Source organism: Cavia porcellus, unplaced genomic scaffold (genome assembly GCF_034190915.1).
Source record: "Cavia porcellus strain 051 isolate PalLab524CR breed Dunkin Hartley unplaced genomic scaffold, mCavPor4.1 scaffold_50, whole genome shotgun sequence".
NCBI classification, from domain to species: Eukaryota; Metazoa; Chordata; class Mammalia; order Rodentia; family Caviidae; genus Cavia; species Cavia porcellus.
Window position 1 is genome coordinate 3,352,970 of NW_026947533.1, and position 26,441 is coordinate 3,379,410.

Genomic DNA, 26,441 nt, shown 5'->3' on the forward strand with positions numbered 1-26,441 from the left:
GAAATGTCTGCTAAAGGCCATGTTCCAAAGCCAGAATTTCAGGCTGCTTGTTTGCCCTGAGTTTAACATTTCCATGAGCTTTTAGAAGTCCTCAGTCTAGTGAACTGCAAATGTACTGGAGGAAGCAGGTCACTGTGGTCCTGTAGCACAATAGGTGCCATTCCTAAGTCAGTGTTAGTCCCTGCCTCCTGGATGCCACTACATGGACTTCTTTCCTCTGCAACATCATTCAATAATTCCCATTTTTCATAACTCAAATTTCACTCAGCTCTATTATTGTTTGTTTTTAATAATTTTTCTGTCTACTTGGTTTTTTTTTTTTTTCATTTTAGTTTTTGATTTAAAGACATAGTCTCACTTTGGAGTTCTGGGAAGCCTTGCACTCACTATGTAGGTTAGGCTGTCTTTGAATATATGGCCATTCTCCTGTTTCAGTTTCTTCATTGCTGGGGAAAAGAGGTGGGCATTATAGCACATGGTGTTTGTCTTTTTTCTCTTCTGCTTTTCACTACTATTCTTTCATTTCAGGGGCACTGTTATTTAATCCTGAGGTTTGCTTGTGTCAGTAAGGTTTCTGCAGCTTGAGGTGATTTTGTGAACAATAATATAGGAAGCCAAGCAACCCAATTGAGAAATGTGGAATTTCATTAGCTGCTCTCAGCACCACTTGTATACAGAACCCCCACCCCCATTTCAGGATCTAAACAAGAGGCTCTGAACTGGAAAGTTAGAGATGTTTTAAAAGATAGAATCACCAAAAGATAGTTGGAAATCATTTAGCTAGAATCTTATAATAATTTTTGGATAACAACTGTATTCTGCTTCTTTTGTTGAGCACGTTAATTTTTTTCTTTGGGTATAGCTCATTTTGCTTTTCTCCTGGGACTTATACCCTGAGTGATTTTCCATTTTTCTGAGTGAAATACAGGGCACTAGTTAAATGCAAAGCTCAAGATGGCATCTATTAAGCCAACCTACAACACAGCTAAGTTACAAGCCTCAATATTTTCTAGGGTAAAAACACACAGATCTATAATCCCAGCACTCAAGAGGTTCAGACAGGAATGCTGCTTTGAGGTTAGGGCAATTTTGTGCTCCATAAATGGTTCAAATCTAGCTGATATACATAGAGAAAACTTGTCTCAATAAAACAAAACTAAACTACACAAATAAAACCAAACAAAACAGCTGAATGGAGAGTGATTTCTTCAAATTTTATTCCACATCATGGGGATTAATTTTTGTATATATACATTTTTGATACAGCAAATTTGATGCTATATTGCAACTCACAGCTAACGTACCAGCCAAACAGGAGCACTGATTCTTTTTTTTTTTAAAGAGGAAAAAGAGAAAAACACAAAACAAAACAAAGCGTTGTAAGGGTACACCTAATACGGAACTACAAAAAAAAAAAAAAAATAACAGTAAGAAATCACCTGTTAGTAGATTACATATTATCATCTTGAAAATAGTTGCTCAAATCACAGTATCAAAGAATACAAGGTGGACATTCAAACAGGGAGACTGCAAACAGCTGTGTTCAATGATCCAAAAACATTGATATAGTCAGCTATTTAACACCCCTAAACACACTTACTGTTATATCCCTAGAGCTCTTTTTCTTTTCTTTTTTCTTTTTTTTCCCTCTCTTGCACTGATTCTTATGGTGAGTCACCGCAAGAGTCCCTGTGCACTGCCTCCAAGGCAGAGCTCATAGTGAGAGCCTGCAGGACCAGCATCCATAAAGCACAGAGGCAGACAAATATCTCATGAATCACTTTGACGTACTAACAGTAATATCTCTTCAAATCTCATTTAGGCCACTGAGTCCTTTGTTCTTAATATACTTAAGCAGTATCTTGATATTTAAATTTGGTTTCATAGAACAAAGCATAAATAACATCAAATATGATACATAAATATAACTCAAATGTTCATGGAAAACGGATGTATGTTAAAAATGTATAAACAATGAAATCAGGTACAAGTTTCAAATTATAGCTCGGTGTCACCAAGTGATCACTCTCCATTCAGATATAAGAAATATATCTTGGGAGGCTGATGCAGGAGAACTTCCTTGAGTTTGGGGCTAGCCTAAGTTACAGAGCTGTCTGAAATATAGAAACCCTGACTGAGACACCCCACAGACAATGTGAAACTTGAAAAGTGACTGCATGCGACACCTTTGGTATGCTTTAAAAATTATATCCATACAATATAGAAAAATTCCACAATATTCAACATTTCTGAGGAACAATGTTAATATCATACATAGTGTGCAGAAAACACTTTCAGAGCGGGGTATTTAGCTCAGCAGCATGAACACCTACCTAGCAAGCTTGAGATCATGAGTTCTATCCCTGTTACAAAAAAATTCAAATTTTGCCTTCATGACACTGGGTCATAATTAGAGATAATCAAAATTAGATCTCAAGTGAAGAACAAAGAATTCATGTGTTGACAAGGATGTAGAATACTGATTCTTACCAGAGCTAGTGTTTTTCACCTCAAGGAAGAAATCATAAACCAACTTTAACTTCATGCTTACCCTAGAACTACCTGACTTTCAGGGAAGACCCTCTCTGTTGTATGTCCTGCTATTGGCACTCTGCATCCTGACAGTCACTTCCACATCCTTTCCACTCTCATCTGATCCACCCTAAGCAGAAAACCCTTCATGACTAAACTATTGATATCCCTGCACAATTTCAATTTATGGCATCTCCTTTACACCACTTAGTAAAGTCCACTGCAGAGCATTTCCATATTTCAAAAATGTATATGATCAACCAAGCTATTAAATCACCTCTTAATTCAGAGATGACACCCACATTCCTTTACATTCAGAAGGATATCACTTGTATATGTTCATGCAAATGACTACATTTAGGCATTTTTCCGTGAGAATTTAACAGGCAGCCTTTTCTGGAATTTGTCTTAGCAAGCACACTTTACCCTGCCCTTGATGACACTTTTATATCTGCTTCATTTTTCTCAAAATTTAAACCTCTATGGCTGTTCTCCCAAACATCGTCTATGAGCACATGTGTCACATAAAGTATGTTCAGAAATTCTTTGCATTGTTCTGTATAATACACAGCAGTTCATCCGGTGTTTGGGAAGCCTTCCTCCACTGAGGCACATCACTACACGTCTTTGAATTTTCAGAACCTTTGCCTCCACCTTCATGAGCATGGAAATATGAGAACATAGTATAAATTTAGGCGATCACAAAATACATAAATGCATAAGTTTAAGGAGAGCAGTTGTGGCTATCAGGTCCTACAGCACAGACATTTATAAACTTCTGGCTTTCATATCTGTTGCTGACAGGAATGAGAGCAGAGACCTAGCTTATTACAGCTGCACCCAGCTTGAAAACACATCGCAATCAGGGTCTCCTCATGCCCCGTCCTGGGCCCAGACTGTTGGAGGAGCAAGGGCAGCAGGCGATTTCAAAAATGGCATTGTGGCCTGGTGGTATCACAGTGATGACAGCATTCTAGGGACCCAGAACTGTCCTGGCGCCAGCGAGAGGTAAAAGGGACAGAGGATGACTCACTGCTAGTACTAGTGGACCTCAGGGTCTGAGGCTAAGCACACAGGCTCTAGACAGCACAGCTGCTTCTCAACACTTGTTTTTATTTTTTTTTCCTTTTCTTTTTCTTTCTTTCTTTCTTCATTTATTTTATTTATTTATTTATTTATTTTGGTCTTTTTCCTTTTTATCAGTACAGGGGATCAAACTCATGTCTGCCTGCTTTCAAGGCAGGCGCTTATGCCGCTGAGCTAAACCCCCAGCCCCTTCTCACCACTTCTAACTGGTCTCAACCCGATTCCACCCCATTTCACTGCTCCCATCCCATAACATCACCATTGCGTAGTTTGGAGGTCTCCCAGGTTCTGTCTAAGCAGTCCACAGCGAATAGAAGCAAAAAATAGTGGTCTAGCAAACATTAGTGCTCCCTTTTGTGCCCTGGCCTTGCAATTGACGCCATGACACCGGAAGACACCGCCTACCTTGGCCCGCCTGATTGGACAGTTCTTTAGCCAGCCTCTTCATCACTGATTGGCTCCTGCTCTCCTGCCTGCCTTCCGCACCAAGAATAATTGCAGAAAATAAAACACCCTGTAACTGTGGATCCCCAATGAAAGCTGGTGAGGCTTCTGGAGCTGGCTGTTTTCTGGAATGTTGACCTCAGCACGTCTGATGGGTATTTGCACTGAAAGTCTTTACCTCAGTCCTTGTTTTTTCTCCCAAACCCATTTTATTTGAAAGTTAAAAACTAAAAAATGTGGTCCACCGATTTAGCTTAAGTACCTGCCTGGCAAGCTAGAGGTCCTGCATTCCACACCAGATCTGGCTACCACAAACTGCTGCTATAAACGTGGGTGCACATATATCACTGTGGTATGATAATTTTTATTCTTTTGAGTAGATACCCAGAAGGAGAATAGCTGAGTTGAGTGGGAACTGTAGACCTAGTTTGTGTGGAATCTCCACACTGATTTCCACAGGGGTTGCTTTACCACCAACAATGGAGAAGGGTTCCTTTTTCCTCCACAACCTCTCCAGCATTCGTTATTGCTTCAATTCTTGACAGTAGGCATTTTTTCTGGGGCAAGGTGACATATCAGTGTTATTTACTTTGCAATTCTTAAATGACGAGTGATGCAGAACATTATATCACATATTTATTTGCTGTTTCTATTTCTTCATCTGAGAACTGTGTATTTCACCTCAGATGCACATTTTTGGATTTGGTCTTTAAATCTGGGAAGACTGAAATTTTTTAGTTTTTCATGCTCTCAATAGTAATACTTTGTCTGAGGAACAGTTGGCAAACATTTTCTCTCACGTTGTGGGTTGTCTTTTCACTCTTTTAGTTATTTCTAGCTGTTAAAAAGTTTTTCAGTAGGGTGAGATTCTCACTTAATTCTCTTCGATTTTTGCTGTTCAAAAATCGATGTTTTCTTCATAAAGACTTTGCTTACATGAATGTCTTCAAGAGTTTTACTTACTCTATCTTGCAGCAGATTTAATGTTTCTGTTTTAATATAAGATCTTTGATCTATTCTGATCTTAGCTTAATACACTTTGAAAGATAATATTCAGAATGTATGGAGCCAGTTTTTCCAGCACCATTTATTAAAGAGACTGCTTTTCTTCCAATGACTCTGTTTGGCACCTTTGTCAAAGATAAGATGGTTTAGTGGTCTGGGATTGTTTCCCCATTTTCTAATTTGTTGCTTTGATCTTTGCATCTGGTTTTTGTTTGTTTTGTTTTTTGTCAGTACCACATCTTTTTTTTTTTTTATCACAATACCTTTATAGTACAATTTCAAGTCAGGGATTTTGATGAATCTTATCTTTCCTTTGTTGCCCAGGATCACCTTTGCTACTCTAGGTCTCTTCTGGTTCCAGATGAATTTTAGGATTTATTTTGTGTAATTCTTTCAGATATGCTATGGGGTTTTGATTGGGATTGCACTAAATCTGTACAATAGCTTTGGAAGTATGGTCATTTTCACTATATTGAATTTCCCTACCCAAGACTATGGGATAGCTCTTCATTTTCAAATATCTTCTTCAATCTCCATTTTGAGAGTACTGTAGTTTACAATGTAGAGATCATTTACATCCTTTATTAGATTGATTCCTAAGTATTTCATTTGGTGGGATGCTATTGTAAAAGTTATTGTTTCCTTGATTTCTCTTTCTATGGGTTTTTTATTCTTGTTTATGAAGTCTATTGATTGTTGAGTGTTGCCTTTGTAACCAGCTATATTACTGAATTTGCTTCTTAAACTAGAAGTCTTTTGGTGGAATTTTTAGGGTCTTCTACGTAGAGTATCATGGCTTCTGCAAATAATGACATTTTAAGCTTTTCCTTTCCTATCTTTATTCCTTTTATTTCTTTCTCTTGTCTAACTGCTCCAGCTAGTTTCCAGGACTATATTCAATAAGAGTGGAGACAGTTGTCTCCACTTGTTTTGTTCCTGATTTTAGAGTGAAAGCTTTCAGTGTTTGTCCACTTAGTATGAGGATGACTGTTGGTTTGTAATAAAAGGCTTTTATCAGATTGAGATAAATATCATCTCCCCAATTTTTGTAGGTTTTTTATTATGAATAGGTGATGCAATTTGTCAAAATCTTTTTCTGCATCTATTGAAGTGATCAAATGAGTTTTGCTTTTGGATTTGTCAATACGGTGTATTATATGTATGGATTTATGTAAGTTGAACCACCCCTGAGTACCAGGGAATAATTCCAGTTGATCATGATGTAAAACCTTCTTGATGATATTCTGCAGTCTGTTTGCCAGTATCTTATTGGGGATTTTTGCTTCAATGTTCACTAGGCAGAATGGTCTGTAATTGTCTTTCTTATTTGGATTGTTCTCTGGTTTTGGTATCAGGGTACTGCTTGCTTCCAGGAATGAACTGAGAAGTACAATTTCCCATTTGATTTCATTAAATTTTGAGAAGTGATGGTGTTAGGTCTTCTCTAAATTTCTTATTTATCCCTGCCATTTCATAGCTACCCTGCTTTCTTTCAAGGATCAGTGGACTCTTTGCATAATGGGCTGCAAATGTTTTCAGGATTCACGTTCAATCCTCCAGGAATAAAAGTCCACTGATGTCAGAAAATATTCTGAGAAAAGGCCAGGGCAGGACACAACAGAACAGAGAGTTGGAAGTTTCTGTTAGAGGTATCAGACTTCATTTTCATGATTTTCACTCATTTCTATTAATTTTCCACCAAGAAACCCAGTATGTGAACACTAAAGGAGCACAGTTACCATGTATAGTGAAGACATTACATTTAAATGATAGTAATGGTCTGCAACAGTGTAAGGATGATATAAAAGCAAGCATCAGTACTCCAAGACAAGCTTGCTACTCATTCAGGCTCAAAAAAATGCTGAATTCTGAAAGTGATCATATTGCCAAGCATGGGGGTGACAATTATTGCTGAAATGGAACCTAATCCAATTAAACATTTCCTTCTGGTGAGGCAGGGACACCCAAGGACTTGACACTCAAAGTTCCCCTTGCCGTATAGTTCCCTTGTCACTAATTGGCACTCAGCTCTTTTTGTACTCTACTTTAAAAAAAAAAAAACATGGCCCCATGATGAAAAAACGGGGCAAGACCCCAAGATGACGAATGGGACAAGACATCTTTTTTAAAAGAAGCACTTTTATTTGCACTGTGTGCCCAGCGACACAGTGCAAATGGAATTTGCAAAGCTGTGCAACTGAGTTAGAGTTTTGACTGATTTTTATAGTTCATTTATGATTAGCTCATTGATCAGTAAGTACATAGTGATGAGAAACAGAAATAAGGTGGGCCTTTGTTCCCCTTTGCTTGAGGACAGAGGCATTTCACAGTGGGTGGTTGGCCAATTCATAGCCCTTGGTCTGCCAATTTCAGGAACATTTGTCTCTCATAATGGGAACAGTGGTTGGCACAGCATCATTTGTTTCTTACAAGGGAAACAATATTTGACATAGGACACAGGTCACTAATGTGGGGGGATGACGCATTACAGAACAGCAGAATGACGTGGTCAGTTAATTTATACCTATGTGGTTGGTGCTTGATTACTAGGGCAATGAGCTCAGTAGAATGATATTACTAATAACTATCTTTTTAAGTAATTATTTTTGTTAATTATCTTTTAATCAATTATTTTAATTTTTAGCATCTCAGTATAACACTCTTCAGGATTTTAATACTCCTAGAAGTCATATATGCCCTAAAGGCTGGTGATCCATTTGTTAACACCTTTTGGCTTCAGAAATGTGTAGGAGATTACTATGATTGCTTCTATATGTATAAACTGCAGCCATGTGTGTTAGAACCCATGAACGAAATCTGGTCTCTGGATCCTTCTTTCAGGTTCTGAAACTGTTCTCTGGCTCCTTGATGTAATAAAAAACTTACTTTTTCCTTTTCACTTTTTTCCAAGATATTTATGCTTTGGAAACAGTCAAAATCAAACAACCCTCATGGAAACCATGAGATAAAGAATATATTTATATTAAATTCTATAAGTCAGGTATTTTGTACCTGTATAAAAGTAAAGAAATAAATGTCTAATACAATTCAGCTAGCTGTATGTTCTGAATAATCTTCCAAATGCATCAACTCATTCTTCAACTAATTATGTAAATGAGTTTTTAATCCATGAAAACCCTAACAGTTTTTTAGCATTTACCTGTTTCAGTTTGACTCCAGCAATTCTTTGGAGATCAAAACCACTTAATTTCCTGTACAATCCATTCTGTGCCAAGCAGGCATAACTGGCATCTGGTCAGGAATTCTTGGTTAAAAACAAATGAACTGCTAGAAACACCGAGACTCATGTTACATAGTACTTAGCAAGTTGATGGAGGCCTCCGTAATTATCTACCAATTTCACTTATAAGTACTGACTTAGAAAAGTTATGCAGAATACTCACAATGATGTAAAGAGGTGTATAATCATGCCTTCTGAGAAATCACTATAATACCCCTCGATATGTTAAAAAGGTAGCATATGTTGATAAGTTAGCAATATATTTGTTGATAATAACACTTCCATCTACAGGTAAAGAAAATTTACATGCAACAAAATTTTCAGGAAACTTACAACTGGAAGGTAAGTTTTTATTGGAGCCTATGCCTAAATACCTAGCCCCCAAAAAAGTACACAGCAAAGGACCAAAAGAATGAGAAAAGTGGCATTGTCTTGAGGGCAACAGGAAGAGTGAAATCTTCAGAACTCATAACTCTGCTAAGCAGCCAGCCACCTGTCACTAGGCAGCCCATATTTAATCAGAACAAGCAAGGAAGTGAGTGGACAATGGTAAAAAGATGAGCAGGCCCCTGGGAGAGGTTCAAGGAACCCACAGAGCAACAGATGATTCTAATTAAGAAAAATTATTCAGGAAGTCTAGGTGGCCTCAGCTGTGGCCTATTTGTTCCTTGCGGTGTCTCCTCATTCTCAATTCAATCATGCCCAGGCCACATCACGGCCCTGCACATGTATTCATCTTCAACCCTTTCCAACAACTCTCTCTTATTTTGTTTTGTTGACTCCCAGGATGGGTGGCCAGCTTAAGGTGGGGAAGCATTGAGGAGAACTCCAGTTTAAACTCTTCATAGTCCATCAGTTCATAACAGCAGTTATTTACCAGAATAGCCAGCAATTGTCAGAGGATGTTAGCGATCCTAGCTCCCCCCTCAGCCAAGCTTTTACATTGCACTATATCTTCAGAGGCCAGACTTTTCTTCAGGATGTCCAAGGCCAAGCTAACATGAGACCTGCATTAACTACTGTCTTAGTTATTTTTTACTTGTTTCTGAGACAAAATACGTGAAGCCCAAGTTGAGAAAGGAAAGGTTTATTTCTTCATTTTTTGGAGGTTTCAGTCCACACTCAGTTGGCTCCAAGGCAGGTGTACATGGCTGGGCCACATTTCATGGCAGCAGCAAACAGCAAGCAGGAACCAGCAAAAACCAAGACACACATTTTTCCTGCCATTATATTACATTCTGGCTCCACCCCTATGTGGGTGTAGCACTAACACCATCAATCCACATACTACACAATGAACCATCACAAATGCATAATGCAAACTCATGAAGCCTGGCGGACACAGGCATAAACCATGACATTCCACCCCTGGCCCCCAGGACTCATGTATATCCATTATACAAAAGGCATTTAGTCCACTTCCAAGAGTTGACAACGTCCTATGTTTCAGCATTCCTGAACAGTCCAATTCCCAAGTCTCCTCCAAGATCTAAGGCAAACTCTTAACTGTAATCCCTGTACAAATCAAACAAGGTTAAACGTTTCTCAAATGCAAAGGCACAAGGTAAACATTACCATTCCAAAAGTTACAAGAATGGGAATATAAAGTACTGGAAACAAAAGAAGTCCAGCATGGTGAACATTAAGTCCTAGAATTCCATGTTCAGCATCAGAAGCAATCTGGTTCCAAACTCCAAAAGGCTTGGGTAATTCCACCCCCATGGCATTTCCAGCAATTTTAACTCCAACAGCTTTTCTCTTAAATCCTCTCTGCTCTCTTTTTGCAGCTTCCCTTGAATCAACCACATTCTTGCCTTTTCCAAACATCTGCAGTCTCCACCGCACCTTTGGTTTCACCCTTACGTCTTCACAAATTGCCCTCTCAGGGGCACACCTTTTGGCCTCCCAGGCACTTTGCAATTGAGGTGGATGCCATCTTGCCTCAGAATTTGTGCATTTTCCTTGCACCTAAAATCGGCACCTTGTGGATGCCACCAAGGTTTGCTGCTGACTGGAGCAGTACCTATACTTTTCTGCCTATTGGCTATAGGGGTTAGTTGCCTGGATTGCAGTGCTCTGTTTACATGATTGTGAGGAAAAGCTTCTCAAAGGGGCCATCATTCTGGAACCTCAAGTGGCTTCTGTTGACATTCTACAACATGGCATTCTGCAGCTTTTCCCTCTGAGCAAATTCTTTCACTTTTGCAGTGAGGCTGCACAGGGTGGGGACCCCCTTCCTATGATGCCGTGGGCCATCTTTCTTATCTCTCTGTTTCTCCTCAGGAATCAAAATCTCAACTCTGTCTTTGCAATCCACAGTCTTCCTGGAATTTTCCTTCTGGCCAAACTCACAGCATTGTACACTATCCTGCTGATCTCTTTGCTTTAGAAATGCAACATAAATCTGGCTAAAAGCCCCCAACAATAGCCATGCCACAGCCTCAAGGTTTGATTGCTTTTTAGTTTCTTTACCAAGATTAATCAGTCCATTGCCCTTTGTCTCAGTCTCAGCAAAGTCTCTGGGCAGTAGCAAAATGCAGACAAACCTTCTGCCAAGCCATAACACACACATTGTCGAGTCCAACAACCAATGCAGTCCTTCTTCCCAACAGAAAACTCCCAAGCCTGGTTTTTATCATCAAGCCTTCTATCAGCCTTCTGGTCTCCTGAGGTCTGACCAGAATCCCCTCTACAGAACAGCCTAAGCTGCTCCAGCTCTACGCATCCAGGTGACATGTCCAAACCTTTCCAAACTCTGCCCACAAGCCATTTCCAAAGCCTCTCGAAAAACATGGTCAAGAATAGTCACAGCAAAAGACCCCACTCCTAGGTACCAAATTCTGTCTTAATTACTTTTTACTTGTTGCTGAGACAAAATACCTGAAGCCCAATTTCAGAAAGGAAAGATTTATTTCTTACAGTTTTTGCAGGTTTCAGTTCACACTCCGTTGGCTCCAAGGCAGGCAGGTATGGCTGGGCCACAGTTCATGGAGGCTGCAAAAAGCACACAGGAACCAGCTAAAAGCAAGATACACCTTCTTCCTGCCATTGAATTACATACTGGCTCCACCCAATGTGGGTTTAGGACTGACACCATCAATCCGAACACTAGACAACGAACCATCATAAATGCACAATGCAAACTCATGAGGCCTGGGGGACACAGGCATAAACCATGACATTCCACCCCTGGCCCCCACGACTCATATACATCCATTATGCAAAAGACATTTAGTCCACCTCCAAGAGTTGCCAAAAGACCTTCCTATCAAGGTCACTTAGGTCTTCTCAGGAGTTATCTTAGAACCATGCATAACACCTCATGGCTCTTCTGTCAGTGTCTGCCACTTAGAAGAGTCACAATCATTGCTTCACCACGTTGCTCTCTGTGAAAGCTTGGGAGATTTTTCTCCTGTGACTCTTCTTAGGCACACCTTGCATTGAAGGTGACTTTCCTCTGTGGTTTCATCATATCCTTGATGAGACAACTAGGGACTCACTGGATATCTTAGGATGATGCAATCAGAGGTTATTTTATATCCTGGGTCTCCACCACCCTTGAAGGGCTGGGGCCAAAATATTGGCTATCCATTTAGCCCATCTGTTTCTCTACGTTTTGGCTTCCAAACCTTAGCTGTCAAACATCCAAAAGAAGTTTTTCATAACAATACAGTATATTACAGGCAGTAAGTGTAATATTACTCTTTTATCTAAACATGAAACATCTTAGAACATTAAATGAATCCTATTGTCTTCAATCCATGGACATTTTAGCATTTGAATACCTACAGTATTAACAGTTGCATATTTTACATAATATATCAGGAATCAGAAGCGTACATAGTATTGCATCATGACAATCTCGAAATTCTTGTAATAATCTAAATTCTTGTTTGACATAAATTATCCCTTTTAGTCAATCACCCTTATCTAATACAAAAGAAGTTTGTTGTATATTATTGAAAAACTTATTGATCTTTAGTTGAATGTGAATCTCACAAGTCTTTGTGAGCAGCAAAGGTGTGCACATGAGACAAAAATCTGTTACCATAAGTAATCCCCATTTTACAATCATGGAGTCTTACGCATCCAGAATTATGAATATATGCAATACATCATATAGTTGATTAAAATCAACTGTCATAACCATGTGAAACCTTTATACAGGCATCATCAAACCAAAAATATGTATTATTTCATTTGATAATGACCAATGTGAACATTTAGGAATAAATTTCATAAATTTATTTGAGGTGTCTCCTATAGTGATCTGGAGATCATTGAGGTCTCTAATCAATGGATAAAAACTGGTTAAAAATGTTAGCAGACAGCTGCTTTCTTATTTATCAATCAGAGCTTGGTCCACCAATCTAACTGCTAAGGGACTTTATTTATTTATATTTTTAAATTTATTTTTATTTAAAGAAAGACAAAACAAAACAGAAAGCAGGCATAAATAATACATACATTCAAATTAAAGAATAAACAGTAATAAGTCACTACTTTGTGTGTTTTATTGTCCTCTTTCAAATAATTGTTCAAGATACAAAAGTGGACCATATAAATGGGAATTCAAACAGGGAGACTTCAAGTAGTTCTGTTCAACTATCTAATAAAAACTAAGTAATATGGCAGTCAATCCTATACACTTAATCATGTATGTATTTATCCATATCTTCGTTTATGTTGAGTTTAAACAAAGCAAAGAAGATTAAAATCACTCTAGTTGAAGATTAATAGTATTGCTTGATTTCACATCATGACACGATGGAACCAGCCCTGGGTACTGTAGCCCCCTTTTTTCTCCTTCAAAGTATTTGTTCATTTCATCATGTATCATAAAATCAGTTCTTCTAAATTATTGATAGGTTTTATGGAAGCATGCATCTTAACATGTGTTACTATTCTTTCTATATTAGAGGGAGAACCAGAACAAAGCAGGACAGAGCAAAACATAATCCTAGAGATACATAAAACTAAAAAGACATATAAAACTGCTGTACAGGGAGTTCTACCATGGTTACTGTGTTGTCTCTTGTTATCATCAATAAAAATAGCTATATCATCGGATAAAGTATAATTGAATATATCACTGCATAACAGTATTAACAGAAATAGAACTTTGTAGATAGTGTAGAGCTACTAAAACAGATATTAATCAAGTCAGAATGGGTAATATAGAGAGTCATTTCTATTTTCAGTATAATTGTCTACACTCTGACGATACTATCAACCTAACGGTTTTGAATAAATAGTCAGTAACAAGAAGCAATCAAACAAATCAGATTTAAATAAATTCAGCAATGATATAACAGTATAAGTTATAGAGGAATCTGGTTTAAGTTAACAGGAAATTGAAGATGATTAATGTGGTATATCCTGATATTTTTGGGATAGCTGTCTGTGCCCTCAGATTTAGTGCTTGTATAAAAACTGGGATGGAATAAGTTCTATCTAAACAGAGTGGTACAAGTAATACGGGTTTTAATTCCTGATACACTTATAGCAATATCTTCTTCTGTCTTTTTAAAGTCTATTCTTCCCCTTCACTCCCCCAGGATGTACTGTGTATTTTTGGGTCTCCCCAACACCCTTGGTTTTATATTGTGTGGGCAACCTGCAATTTATCTAAGTGTTTCTGAACTTTCTCACTCCAGGACTTGATCTCTAGTTATATTTCTTTACTTATTAAAGCCTTTCTTTCCAACCTACCCATAAATACTGGTCCAGTTGCCCCTATTACTCTCTCATTCCCTATCACATCGAGTTCTATGTTCTCATATTCAATTTTGGTCCAAATACCCTTCTTCAGGTCAATTATACTTCCTATAAAGAGCATCTCAGTTGGCCCTATTTCTTGATCCACTCTGCCTGTGATTCTCTCTTTTTTTCCTTAATTTAGTGTATATAGGACATCTGCATTAGAAATTATATCGAACCTTCTCTGTCTCATTTCTGTTGTTCTATTTTTCTGTCATCAGTTGTCTATTTGTCTTCTTCACTTTGTTCATTTTGTTAATTGGCTCTAAATACGCTGTAATTTTTTCATTCTCTTGAATGGCTTCACACTGTCTTGATATGATTGATTCTATAGTATAGGAAGTTATACTCAAACAATTCAAGGAAAGAGGCACTATGGTGACTACTATTATGTTAGATTATCTGGTGGTAAAACAAAATGATGCTTTAATTGTTCTGTTCTGACCTGTGTTGTTCTATTACAATGTCTCTTCTATCTCGATCTCCACCCTTTTTAAAAAAAAAAATTCTATTTTTTTAAAGGAAAACTAAATTAAAAAATTGAGGGATATATTATAGAAACTGTTTTGTTTTCCTACTAACCTGATTTTTAACCCCAGTATTGCTCTCCCCGTCTTGTTCTGCCTGATTTTACTATATTCTATTTTGTTTGATAGTATCACGTTTGAGGGTATAGGCAACCACGTTGTAGGCAATAAGATTTACTATGATGCCCATTATGGCTTGACTATTATCCTCTTTTGAAATCCTATAAGGTCTTCAGTGTAGATTTTATTGGTCTTGTTCTGTACTGTTTTGATCAATTCTATTATACCTGATGATATAGCAATTCTTTTTAAAAATAGCAAAAGGCACAATGGTAAACATTTTTGATCAGCTGATATTCTATTTTTGCATCAAGTACTATGCCCATCATTATGTTCTAACCAACTCTGTTTTGTAAACTCACTTGAGGTTTTATTCTCTTCAAAAAAAGTAATAAGAAATATGGGAGTAAAAAAACCTCAAAAGTGTAATTGTTATTGTGAAGAAGACAGGAAAGGAAGGTGGTCTAAGAGATATAAGTGCCTGTTTAAGTGTGTAGGGAGAAAAACATATTACTGAGCTTTGTTGGATCACTGAACGGAACTCTCTGCAATCACACTGTAGGAATGTTTACTTTATATGCTTTAATTTTATAATTTGAACAATTGTTTCTAAGAAGGTAACCTATTAACTAGTGATTTCTTACTGTATTTTTCTCTTGAAATTGTGCATGATTTGTACCCTTTACTGCTTTGTTTCTTATGTTCTTTTTTTCTCTTTAAAAAAATTAAACTGGAATTTATATCTTTTATTTATTTTTTGGTACTGGGGATCAAACGGATTACTTTACACTTGCCAGGCAGGAACTTAAGCCACTGAGCTAAATCCCCAGCCACCCAATATATATCTTTCACATCTTATCATCTTCAGAGGAGTGGCCTCTCTACTCTTGGACTTGATGCCAGCAAGCATAAAAAATGTGAATAAAATCAGTCAAGGCCAAATAACATTCAAACAAACCAGCTTCCAATAAGATCAGTCATAGTAAGACAATGTAAGTAATACAGGGTTTCAGTTTCAGTTAATAGGAAATTAAGGACAGTTACCATCATGGTTTAACCTGCTATTTTTGGGTTACATCTTTGTGCCCTCAAATCTATTATGAGTACACAGACCAGAACAAAATATAATCAAAATAAACAGAGCAACAGAACTACTATAGCTTTTAAATCCTGATACACTTTTAACAATGTCCTCTGCCTTCTTTTTTTAGGCAATTCCTCACCTTTCTCCTTCTCAGGATACTATTATTCACTGTTCAGAGTATATTAGTTTAGTCTCTTATGTTCAGTTTCAGCATACATTAAAATAAAGACATCTACTACGAAGAGAATGAGACACATTATGGTAATCATCAACTTCCCCAAAATCAGTCTTGAAGATCAAAAAAGCCTGCATCATCCTGTAATTATTTGATTAGTTCTATAATGTTAAGTATATATTCAATGCTTGTGAAGATGGGAACAACTATTTGGAAAAAAACTAGAGACAGTAAGATAGACAATGAACATCTCAGTGGACTTGCTTTGAAACCTGTGTTTCCTTAACTTGTTTCCTTATGAACTGTTCTGTTTTGTTTTGTCATGTTTAATCTTACGATCTTTAAGATAAAAAACAAGTTTGTAGAACATATAAGCATATTAATATGTTTTTGTTGGATCACTGAGGTAAAATGTTCGCAGTGTCATTATTTGAGTATCACATTCTATGCTTAATTTTGTAACTTGAACAATTACTTCTAAGATGACAATATGTAACAAATCAACAAGTGAATTCTTATTGTTTATTTTTCAGAAATTCTGTATTATTTCTATACATTTTTGGTTTTTTTTTAATAAAAATAATTCACCAAAAATATAAAATTAAGTTTTAAAGACAAAATATTAAGTACATAGACACTATCCATACTTGAAAGTGAAAAGCCTATTTCATTTACCATGTTTAATTACAAGATGCCATGTTGAAGCACAAAGACACATTAAAAAATAAAGAGATATAAGTGATTAACTGAAAACCATACAAAATGTGTACTTGAGTAGAGCTCCACTTCAGATTTGTTGTTTCTGGAAAATTTGTGAAGAAATATTGACATCAAACTACTGTATTGATTATTTCTTCAGGTCTTCTTGGAACTTTTAAAGTAAACTTAGATCTAAACTGTCTGAAGAGTGCTGCTTCTTCTATGTATTTAACAATAAACATGGATTGCCGTATTTCTCACACTGTTAATACACATAGGATCCAGTGAGCTCTTTCAGATATGTAACAGTGATCAGGTGTGCTGAGTATTCACATAACATATAGGATTTATCTCTTGTGTGATTTTCTTCATGTATTTCACTTACAATCTGGCTGCTGAAAATGTCTCCACTTGCTTACGTAGCCATCCCAGTGTGAACTGTTTCATGTGTTTTGCAATGACTGTGTGTGTTAAAAGCTTTGCCACATTGTTATATGCATTGGGTTTCTCACCAGTGTGGAGTCATTGATGTATTTTACAAAATCCATGTGTGGTGAAAGCTTTCCCACATTCTTCACATAAACAGGGTTTCTCAACAGTGTAAATTTTTTCATTTATTGGACAATGAGCATTTCTGCTGAAACTTTCCCAAATTCAGTACATATATAAGATTTATGCCGAGTGTGAAGCTTTTCATGCATTATGCAATATGTACTTGTGCTCAAAAAATTCTCATGATGCTTATATAAACTGGTTTTAACTTGAGTGTGAACTTTCATGTTGCTTACAATGTCCACATTGGGTAAAAGCTTTCATATATAGGCTTTACATATATAGGGTTTCTCTCCAGTGTGAACTCTTTCATGTTGCTTACAATGTCTATATAGGGTAAAAGCTTTCCCACATTTCTTACATACATATGGTTTCTGGTCAGTGTGAATTCTTTCATGTTCCCTACACTGTCGATGTGTGTTAAAAGCTTTCCCACATTGCTTACATACATAGGGTTTCTCTCCAGTGTGAATTCTTTCATGTTCCTTACAATATCTATGTGTGGTAAAAGCTTTCCCACATTGCTTACATACATAGGGTTTCTCTCCAGTGTGAATTCTTTCATGTCTTTTACAATCTGCCTGTGTGTTAAAAGCTTTCCCACATTGCTTACATATATAGGGTTTCTCTCCAGTGTGAATTCTTTCATGTCGCTTACAATGTCTATGTCGGGTAAAAGCTTTCCCACATTGCTTACATACATATGGTTTCTCACCAGTGTGAATTCTTTCATGTTCCTTACACTGTCTGTATCTGTTAAAACCTTTCCCACATTGCTTACATACATAGGGTTTCTCTCCAGTGTGAATTCTTTCATGCTTCTTAAAATATCCCCGTGTGTTAAAAGCTTTCCCACATTGCTTACATACATACAGTTTCTCTCCAGTGTGAATTATTTCATGTTGCTTACAATTTCCATATTGGGTAAAACCTTTCCCACATTGCTTACATACATAGGGTTTCTCTGCAGTGTGAATTCTTCCATGTATTTTACAATTTGCCCGTGTGTTAAAAGCTTTCCCACATTTCTTACATACATATGGTTTCACTCCAGTGTGAATTATTTCATGTCGCTTACAATGTCCAGATTTGGTGAACCCTTTTCCACATTGCTGACATACATAGGATTTCTCCTCACTGCTATATTTTTCATGGATCTGAACATTGTGGTGTGTTTCTGCTTCTTTCACATTCACATTACCGTCTGCAGTACAAAGGAACACTTCTTTACACTGATTCCAAGATGTATGTCCATAGGATTGCCCTAGCTTGTCATTTCTGTCAAAAAAAATCACATATCAGATTGATAACCATATTACTAAGTTTTTATTGGAGATTTGAACAAAATTTTTTGCAGTCTCGCTGTTTGAATCCCCACTTCATATGCTTCACTTTTGTATTTCATTATTTCTCTGAGCAGCATATGTAATCATTGTCTTTAGATTTCTGTTTATTTTCACTTTGAGAGTGGTATCATTTCTACTTATTTTGTTTTTTTTTTTAGTTTTTCCTTACATTAAATAAAAAAATAAGAAACATTCACAGTGAAATGGGTCTCAGTTTAATGACTGCATTAATGTCAAGTTTTGTTTTTAATGCCTGCTAAGAAATTCTGACCACGAAATAACAGAATGGCCTTGTAAGACATGTTGAAAACAACCATTCCCAAAAGAATGCTACACATTTGGAAATCTTAAAATTTGATACCTTTTGAAATGCAGAATCCTTATCTTGACTTTGGGCATGGGTACATATGTGTATCACATACAGATCATTCTGATATGTTTGCCCATCACAATCTCCCTTCTGTCCTTAACCTGTAGTTCCCTTTTCCATATGGTCAGTCTTACTTTTCTCTATTAACTCTTTCATTTCATTCCACAATTTATATTTTGGTTTCTCATCTAAAAGAAACCCTGTGAACTTTTAGGTTTTATAGCTGAGCTATTTCACCAAATTGTTGGGACAAAAAACCACCTATTTCTTATGGCAAATGACATTATATAATTTATTTTTTGTCATTATATAACACATTTTTTTCTTTTCCATGGTGGGAATGAACAACAGCTTTTAGCATAAAATCTATAGCTTTTTAAATCTGTTTTAAGACATTTTCGCTGATAATTAAGCTGTGAAGTTAGAACTTGAATTTGCCATTCTGCAAAATCTGATTTCTTGTGTGCTGGATTTATAGGTATGCACAATCACAGAGAGTCTATTAATATTTTCCTTCTCCACAAATCCAGTGATAGATAACTAAGCTTCTTAAAGGCCTGATCTATTATAACTTGATCTGCTTTGTATATGAGCAAGCATGTATCAGTATTTTAAGTGCATTTTGAATTTTTAAAATATATCCAGAACAAGTATGAGGGGATCAATTTCTAGAGACAACTGCACACTGATATTCAGAATGAGTGCACTTAACATTCTAGCAGCCTTCTAAGAATTTTAGTCAGAATGGCTGATTCTTCAGAGCATGGCTTGGAAACACAAGAACTGCATTTTATTTCAAATTCTATTGCAATCTTAGCAATTTTTAGATGATGAATGTGTTGTATTCACATGTATATATGAGTAGAAAAACTGAAGAGAGAATGTCATAACTCAAAGTGTATGCCTTTCATACACATCTATATGCAATGTCATACATTTTCTTGATTTAATCCACTCATTATACATACCCTAGCTTATACGTCTTCAGAGAATATTACTGACATAAATTGAATATTGCCTCATTTCTTTGGCGGCATTTTTCTGCTGACTCACTAATTACTCAGGAACATTCCTTCTTCTTATGAGTGCAAATTACCTTAAGTATCTCCAGTAAATTTTGCATTCTTTTTCAGCTTCCTGGATATCCCCAAGTCCTCCTGAATTGTAGATATAGAAATACCAGTGCTCATTAGAATAATACATACAAATTAATAGATTTTGTTTAGAGTTATGATATAATGTGTCCAGGTCTGAGCTATTTTTAAAAATATTTTCACATTGTTTTTAATGAAACAGCACTGATGCGTGACATACAACATTCTGACAGCATGAGTGACAAAAGTATTTTGTCCTTACCTATTGCAGTCATGTTCCTAAAGATTTCGCCCATCACATCTCTGTAGAGGTTCTTTTGGGATGGACTCAGCAAAGTCCACTCCTCATTGCTGAAGTTCACGACCACATCCTCAAAGGTCACCACCTCCTAAAGGATCAATAATACATATACTTCTCACAGGAAGGTTGAGACACCAGGTTTGGGATATCTTAAATTCTCTCCTACAAATCTGAATCAAAAGCAAAGTGTGGTGATATATATCTATAATTCCAGCACTCAAAATGCTGAGGCAGGATGGTTTCAGTGAGTTCAGGGCAATTCTAGCCTCCATAGGGTGTTCAAATCCAGCTGATATACATATAGAAAGCTTGTCTCAATAAAACAAAACAAAACTAAACAAATACAACCAAGCAAAACAGCTGAATGAAGACTGATTTCTTCAAATTTAAATCATGTCTTGGTCATTAATTTTGTGTATATACACATTTTTGAAGACAGCAAATTTGATGATAGATTGCAACTCACTGCTAATGTAAGAGTGAAATAGGAGCACTGATTCTTGTGCTGAGTCACTGCAATAGTCCCTGTGTTCTGTCTCTAATGTAGAGCTCACAGTGAAAAGCCTGTAGGACCAGCATCCACAAAGCACAGAGGCAGATAAATATCCCATCAATCAACTGGGAAGCCAAGCAAGCACCACTTCTCCCTGGTAAGCAATGGCGGTCTGGCAGAATGTGGCCCTTCCAGGGGGAGAAACAGCAGCAGCTCCTGAGACCCACACCATGTGGGATCTTAGGATGCTGTGAAACCAAACAACTGGCCTGTCTCCCTACTAAGCAATAGTGAACCTACAGATGCACGGCCTAGAATCAAACATCCCACTTCCCTACCCCTCTTCTCCTGTCACCCCCCCTCCCCCGTTAGCAAATGGGAAACAGAAATCTGAGAGTCTCCTGGGAAGCAGACCATAACAAATAAGGGGGATTTCCTTCTACTATCTCTTTGAAGGCAAATATATTTGTTGCTGTTTTGCTCTATTCTGAGTAATAGTATTGCTCTATTCAATATTTTTTGATAAGTACTATAATGTTCTGTATTTCATCTCATTTTGATATATGTGTTTGAATGAACAACCATTGGGGCTGGGGATTTAGCTCTGCGGCATAACCATCTGCCTCGCAAGCAGTCATAGGTTCGATCCTCGGTACCGATAAAAAGGAAAAAAAAAAAAAAAGAAAGAACAACTATTATAAAGATAATAAAATATACTGTGCTACCTATTATTGTTATCGCAGTAACCAGTTGTAAAGTTGTATACCAATTTCACTATATGATCTTAGTTGGCCTTATTCTTCCTTGTTCTGTTGTATTTTACCACTTTCAAAATTTAAAAAAAGAAAAAAAATCTCATCAATCACTGTGATAGGCTGCAGATAATGTCTCTTCTAATCTCATTTAGGCCAGTGAGTACTTTGTTCTTAATATACTTCAGGAGCATTTTGAAACATGACTTTGGTTGCATAGAACAAAACATAAATAACATCCAATATGGTACACAAATAATAAATGTTAGTGGAAAATGCTGTTTTTAAAAAATAACTATATAAAATGGAAACAGGCCCAAGCTGTAATTTATAGCTCACCGTCACCAAGCATTCACTATCAATTCAGATATAAGGAATATATCTTGTGAGGCTGGTGAAGGACTTCTTCCTTGAATTTGGCGCTACCCTAAGTTACAGAGCTGTCTAACATAGAGAAACCCTGACTGTGACACCCCACAAACAAAGTGAAACTTGAAAAGAGACTGCGTAAGACACCTTCGATTTGTTTTTAAAAATTATACCCATACAATATGCAAAAATTCCAAAAATATTCAACACTTTCTGAGAAACAATGTGGATATCTGCCATACAACAAAGAAAACACTTGCATAGTTGGGTATTTAGCTCAGTGGCATGAACACCTGCCTGGAAAGCATAGGTCAGGAGTTTGATTCTTGGTACAAAAAAAATCCACATTTTACCTTCATTACACTAGGGCATAATTAGAGATAATCAAAATTAGATCTCAAGTGTGGAATAGAAAATGCATGGGTTGACAAGGATGTGAAACACTGATTTTTGCCAGAGCTGGTGTTGATCACATCAAGGAAGCAATCAGAACCCAACTTTAACTTCACACTTACTCTAAGAACTACCTGAATTTCAGTGAAGACCCTCTCTGTTGCATGTCCTGCTATTGGCTTCCTGCATTCTGTCAGTGACTTGCACATCCTTTCCACGCTCCTCTGATCCATGCAATGTTCATCTATATTCGTATCCTACATTACATATAAAAGAGTATTAAGTCATCCATTTCCACTCACCTATTCAAGAAAATACCAACTATTTATTCTTAAGTGAATTGAACAGGAGAGAAGTAATATTGAATGGAACACTATAAATAATGCAGTGGAAAATAAAAGGGAAAAACCACACAGGCATCCCTCCCAGGATGAGAGGTCTGCCATTGACCAGCTCCTCTCTCCTGTCCTCACTTGATGTGCAGGCCTGTGTCTCTTCACTGCTGGGTGGAGAGAGAACCAGGACACAAGCTCTCTTCAATCTCAGGAAAGATCAGGGACATGGCCTACTTTCAGCATTTTCAGTGGCTGCCATTTATAAAAAACTCAGCAATTGTGCTGTGGAACATTCATGGTTCCTAACTGTCCACACCTTAACTGATTAAGAAGAGAATATGGTGTCTATCAAACTCATTTTTTAAAATGAACCTTAAAGTGGAATTTCCAGGTTAAATGTATATAAGATGAATTTGAGGATCGCAGATATTTCACCTGAAGCCTCAGCATAGAGCTAGAGCCTGGTATAGGAAGACTGAGTCTGCTCAGATCTACGTGGAGATGTAAAGTCAGAGAGATGGTCCAGGCAGAGGTGCAGGACACCATGGCACCTAGCAGGAACCATGGCTAAAAAAGGCCCAGTCCAGGCTGCCTCATCCATCAGTGAGTTCTAAGGAAAGCGTCACACATTCCACACTGGAAAGGAAAAAGCTGAAATGGTTCTAGAGCTCCTTCCTACATGCCTAAGGCCCCCTGTCTCACTCAGGGGAGCTCTGCATGAGAAGGTCAGTCTGTTACAGAGCTCAAATTGACTGAATATTTTCCACCCAGGTGCAGATCTGAACTGCCACATGTGGACTCACCATAGCTATGGAACAGGACAGGTGTTTACAGGGTGCAGGTGAGGTGATGGAGGCACTGCAGGCAGGTCAGGGTACAAAGCCTTAAATAAGAGACCAGGCCCTCACCAGCCCCACTTTCCTCCAGCAGTAACCAAACCCTGCAAGAGTGTGCATTAAAAACTGAGTAACTAAAAGGAGTTACTCACAAAATTATATATTATGGAGATAGTTTGAATATACAAAAGTAAATGGTAACATCCATAAATAAAATGAGATGTGACCCTTAAAGGATATGTGGTGTCCATTGATGTCCCCAAACTACACGCATCAGAAGGAAACAGTCTGATGAACAGAGCAATAAGGAGCACAGGCAATGGGTAAACATCACAGCTGCTTAATAACAACAACAAAGCTAGGATACAATAAGTGCACTGGTGAATTTTATCCAGGATGTGGTAAAGAATGAATACTGATTGTTTTTCAATTCTCCCATCAAGTTGAAGAAAAAACCACCACCAACTTCTTTTAAGTGACAAGTCATCCTGAGAATGAAGCCAGATAATAATGTGTTAAAAATAAAATAAATGAAAATGCTCTGTTGGCTAATATTCCTAACGAACATACACAAAAGTATTCAGCTAAATGTTTGCCACATTAACTCACCATCATATTCAAAATTAACCAACACGATCAACACTGGGCTCAATCTCAGTGGTGCAAGAATGTTCCCTCTCACGCACAAACTAGTAAGTGTTGCTTCACACTTTCACAGCATAAGGTACAGCTAACCCCTGAAGAGATTTGGAAAGACAGCTTTGAGAACCTCAAAAGTTCACCATTTTTTCATGATATAAATCATTCATAGACTATCAGTAGGAGGAATGGACCTCAGCACAGCATGACAAGCTCCATCCTTGACATGGTGCTCAGGTGCTGACAAGCTGCAAGCTTAGCTTCTAGGGTCAGAAAGCAGACAAGGCTTGCAACTCTTTTCACCATACAGTACTCGAAGTCCTGGCCATAGAATTTAATCCAGAAAGAGAAAGCAAAGCCTTCCAAATCAGAAAGGAAGAATTAATTGTTGTTACAGTTCTCCTGAGGGTGCAGCATTGTATATAAGAAATTTAAACTACATTGACAACCTTATAGAACTAATTCACAAATCACTTAAATTGCAGGACACATGAGCAAATTGCTCTAATCAATTTATTACTACCTACTACAAACAAATTGTAGCGTCAAATACAAAGAACACAATTCAATTCACAAATAATCAAAAATAACTAAAGATTAGGGAAACTGAAGCAAACTCACATCTTCTTGGAATGCAATAAGTAGAAGAGCACTAACAGAAGAAAAGCCATACTGTGATGAGTGATGGGAAGAATTCATGTTATAATGTACATGCTACCCAGAGCAACCAGGTGTTTCAGTGCCATTCCTGTCAAAGTATCAGTGCCATTTTCCTAGAAACATTAAAAAAATTGAAATTCACAAGGAAGTACAAAGAGTCTTCCTATAGCCATAGAAAGAACATTAAAAGTAGAGGCATCAAAATACTAGTTTCCAGGTATTATAAAGTAACAGTAGTTAAAAGGGTTTTACACTGGAAGAAAAGGACCACAGACTAAAACAGCTTGCCCAGATGCACACCAAGTGACAAAATCACTAGGAATTTTGTTTCTTCTTTCCTTTCTTTTCTTCCCTATTTTTTCATTTTCATTTTATATTCAGGGTCTTGCTGTGTCATTGGAGCCTGAGCTGAACTCAGAATATGTTGCAGGCTTGTCTGGAACTCCAGGAACCCTGCTGCCTCAGCCACTTGAGTACAGGCATTACAGGCATTTTCACCATTCCTTGCTCAGCCAGTAAGTTTTTTTTTATTTGAAGAGAAAGACAAAAATAAATGAAGCAAGACAGTAAAAGGCTAGAAGCAACACAGAATTTCAAGAGAAAAAAACATACAGTAAGAGTTCACCAGTTAATATATCACACATTGTCAAGTTACAAACAGCTGTCCAGATTACAAAATTAAAGCATACAAAGTGGAGATTAATACACTGAGATTGCAGTCAGTTCTGTTCAATGATCCAAGACAAAGTCAGCAATATGGTTCTCTTTCCTACACAGCTAAATAAAGTTACAGTTGTATCCTGGAGATCACTTTCCTTCCTCTCTTTTTTACACTAACAATCGCGCATTTTAGTTTCCATTACTTCCACAGTTTTTTTACTTTTTCTTTGAAGAGGAAAAGAAAAAAGTGTGAAAAAAAACAGGCCAAAAAACAAAAAACAAAGCAAGACGGAGCACATCAATTTCTCCATTATGGTAAACCTTATGCTAGGTGTGCTGACTAAAGTACACACACAAAAGAACCTCACAAAGATTTCTCACTAGAAAGTCTATTTTTGACTTTTCATTTTTATCATTTTTTTTTGCTCGCTTCCTTCTTTGTTTTTTTCTTCAGACAGGGTTTGCTATGCAGTTCAGTCTGGGCTTGATCTTCCCTTGTGGCCCAGGATGACCGAAAACTCATCACAAACTTTCTGCCTCGGCCTTCAGAGTCCTGGAATAACAGGTGTGCAACAACATCCCTGATAGTGTTTTCCTCTTTAAATTTTGTCCAAAACAAAACTCCTCAAACTTTTTGATATGCTCAAAGTTCATTAGGTTGGTTATACAAAACCAAATCAGAAAGTATTGAAAACACCCTGAAGAACTTTCAAAATCGTCACTAACATACAACATAACATAACAGAGCACAATATAGTATAGCCTAATAACACAAATATAAATAAAAAAGGAACCACATAACTCTGCTTTAAATATCTGCTTCCAAAAATACAGCAAGAATTTCTAAGTTATCCATACACCAGCAATATGATGCATTTTCTTTGAAATAAATGTTGGTATCCACTCAAATGCTTGTGTAAGAATGAGTGTGGCAGCTTCCTTTTGAAGTCTGACCCAAAAACATAAAAAATGGCCATCACAAGATGGGTGACAGGTGCATGTCCTTGCTTCAGCCACATAATAGTGGG

General features: G+C 37.2%; 1 protein-coding gene across 14 annotated transcripts in view; it reads right to left on the bottom strand.

Annotated features, from left to right (window-relative positions):
- Window positions 1–26,441, bottom strand: part of LOC134475058 (zinc finger protein 709-like) — a 71,968-nt gene that overhangs the window by 20,924 nt on the left and 24,603 nt on the right. For 5 of the 14 annotated variants that reach the window (XM_063244439.1, XM_063244438.1, XM_063244430.1 and 2 more), the window contains exons 2-5: window positions 20,238–20,364; window positions 19,978–20,038; window positions 11,228–18,443; window positions 3,878–9,823 (exon numbers count right to left, since the gene is read on the bottom strand). The exons of 1 other annotated variant lie outside the window; for it this stretch is intronic. In XM_063244439.1, the coding sequence (XP_063100509.1) occupies window positions 17,426–18,443; window positions 19,978–20,038; window positions 20,238–20,364 (1,206 nt within the window). In that variant the 3' untranslated portion in view covers window positions 3,878–9,823; window positions 11,228–17,425. 8 more of the 14 variants (XM_063244427.1, XM_063244429.1, XM_063244431.1 and 5 more) reach the window with 7 other exon arrangements.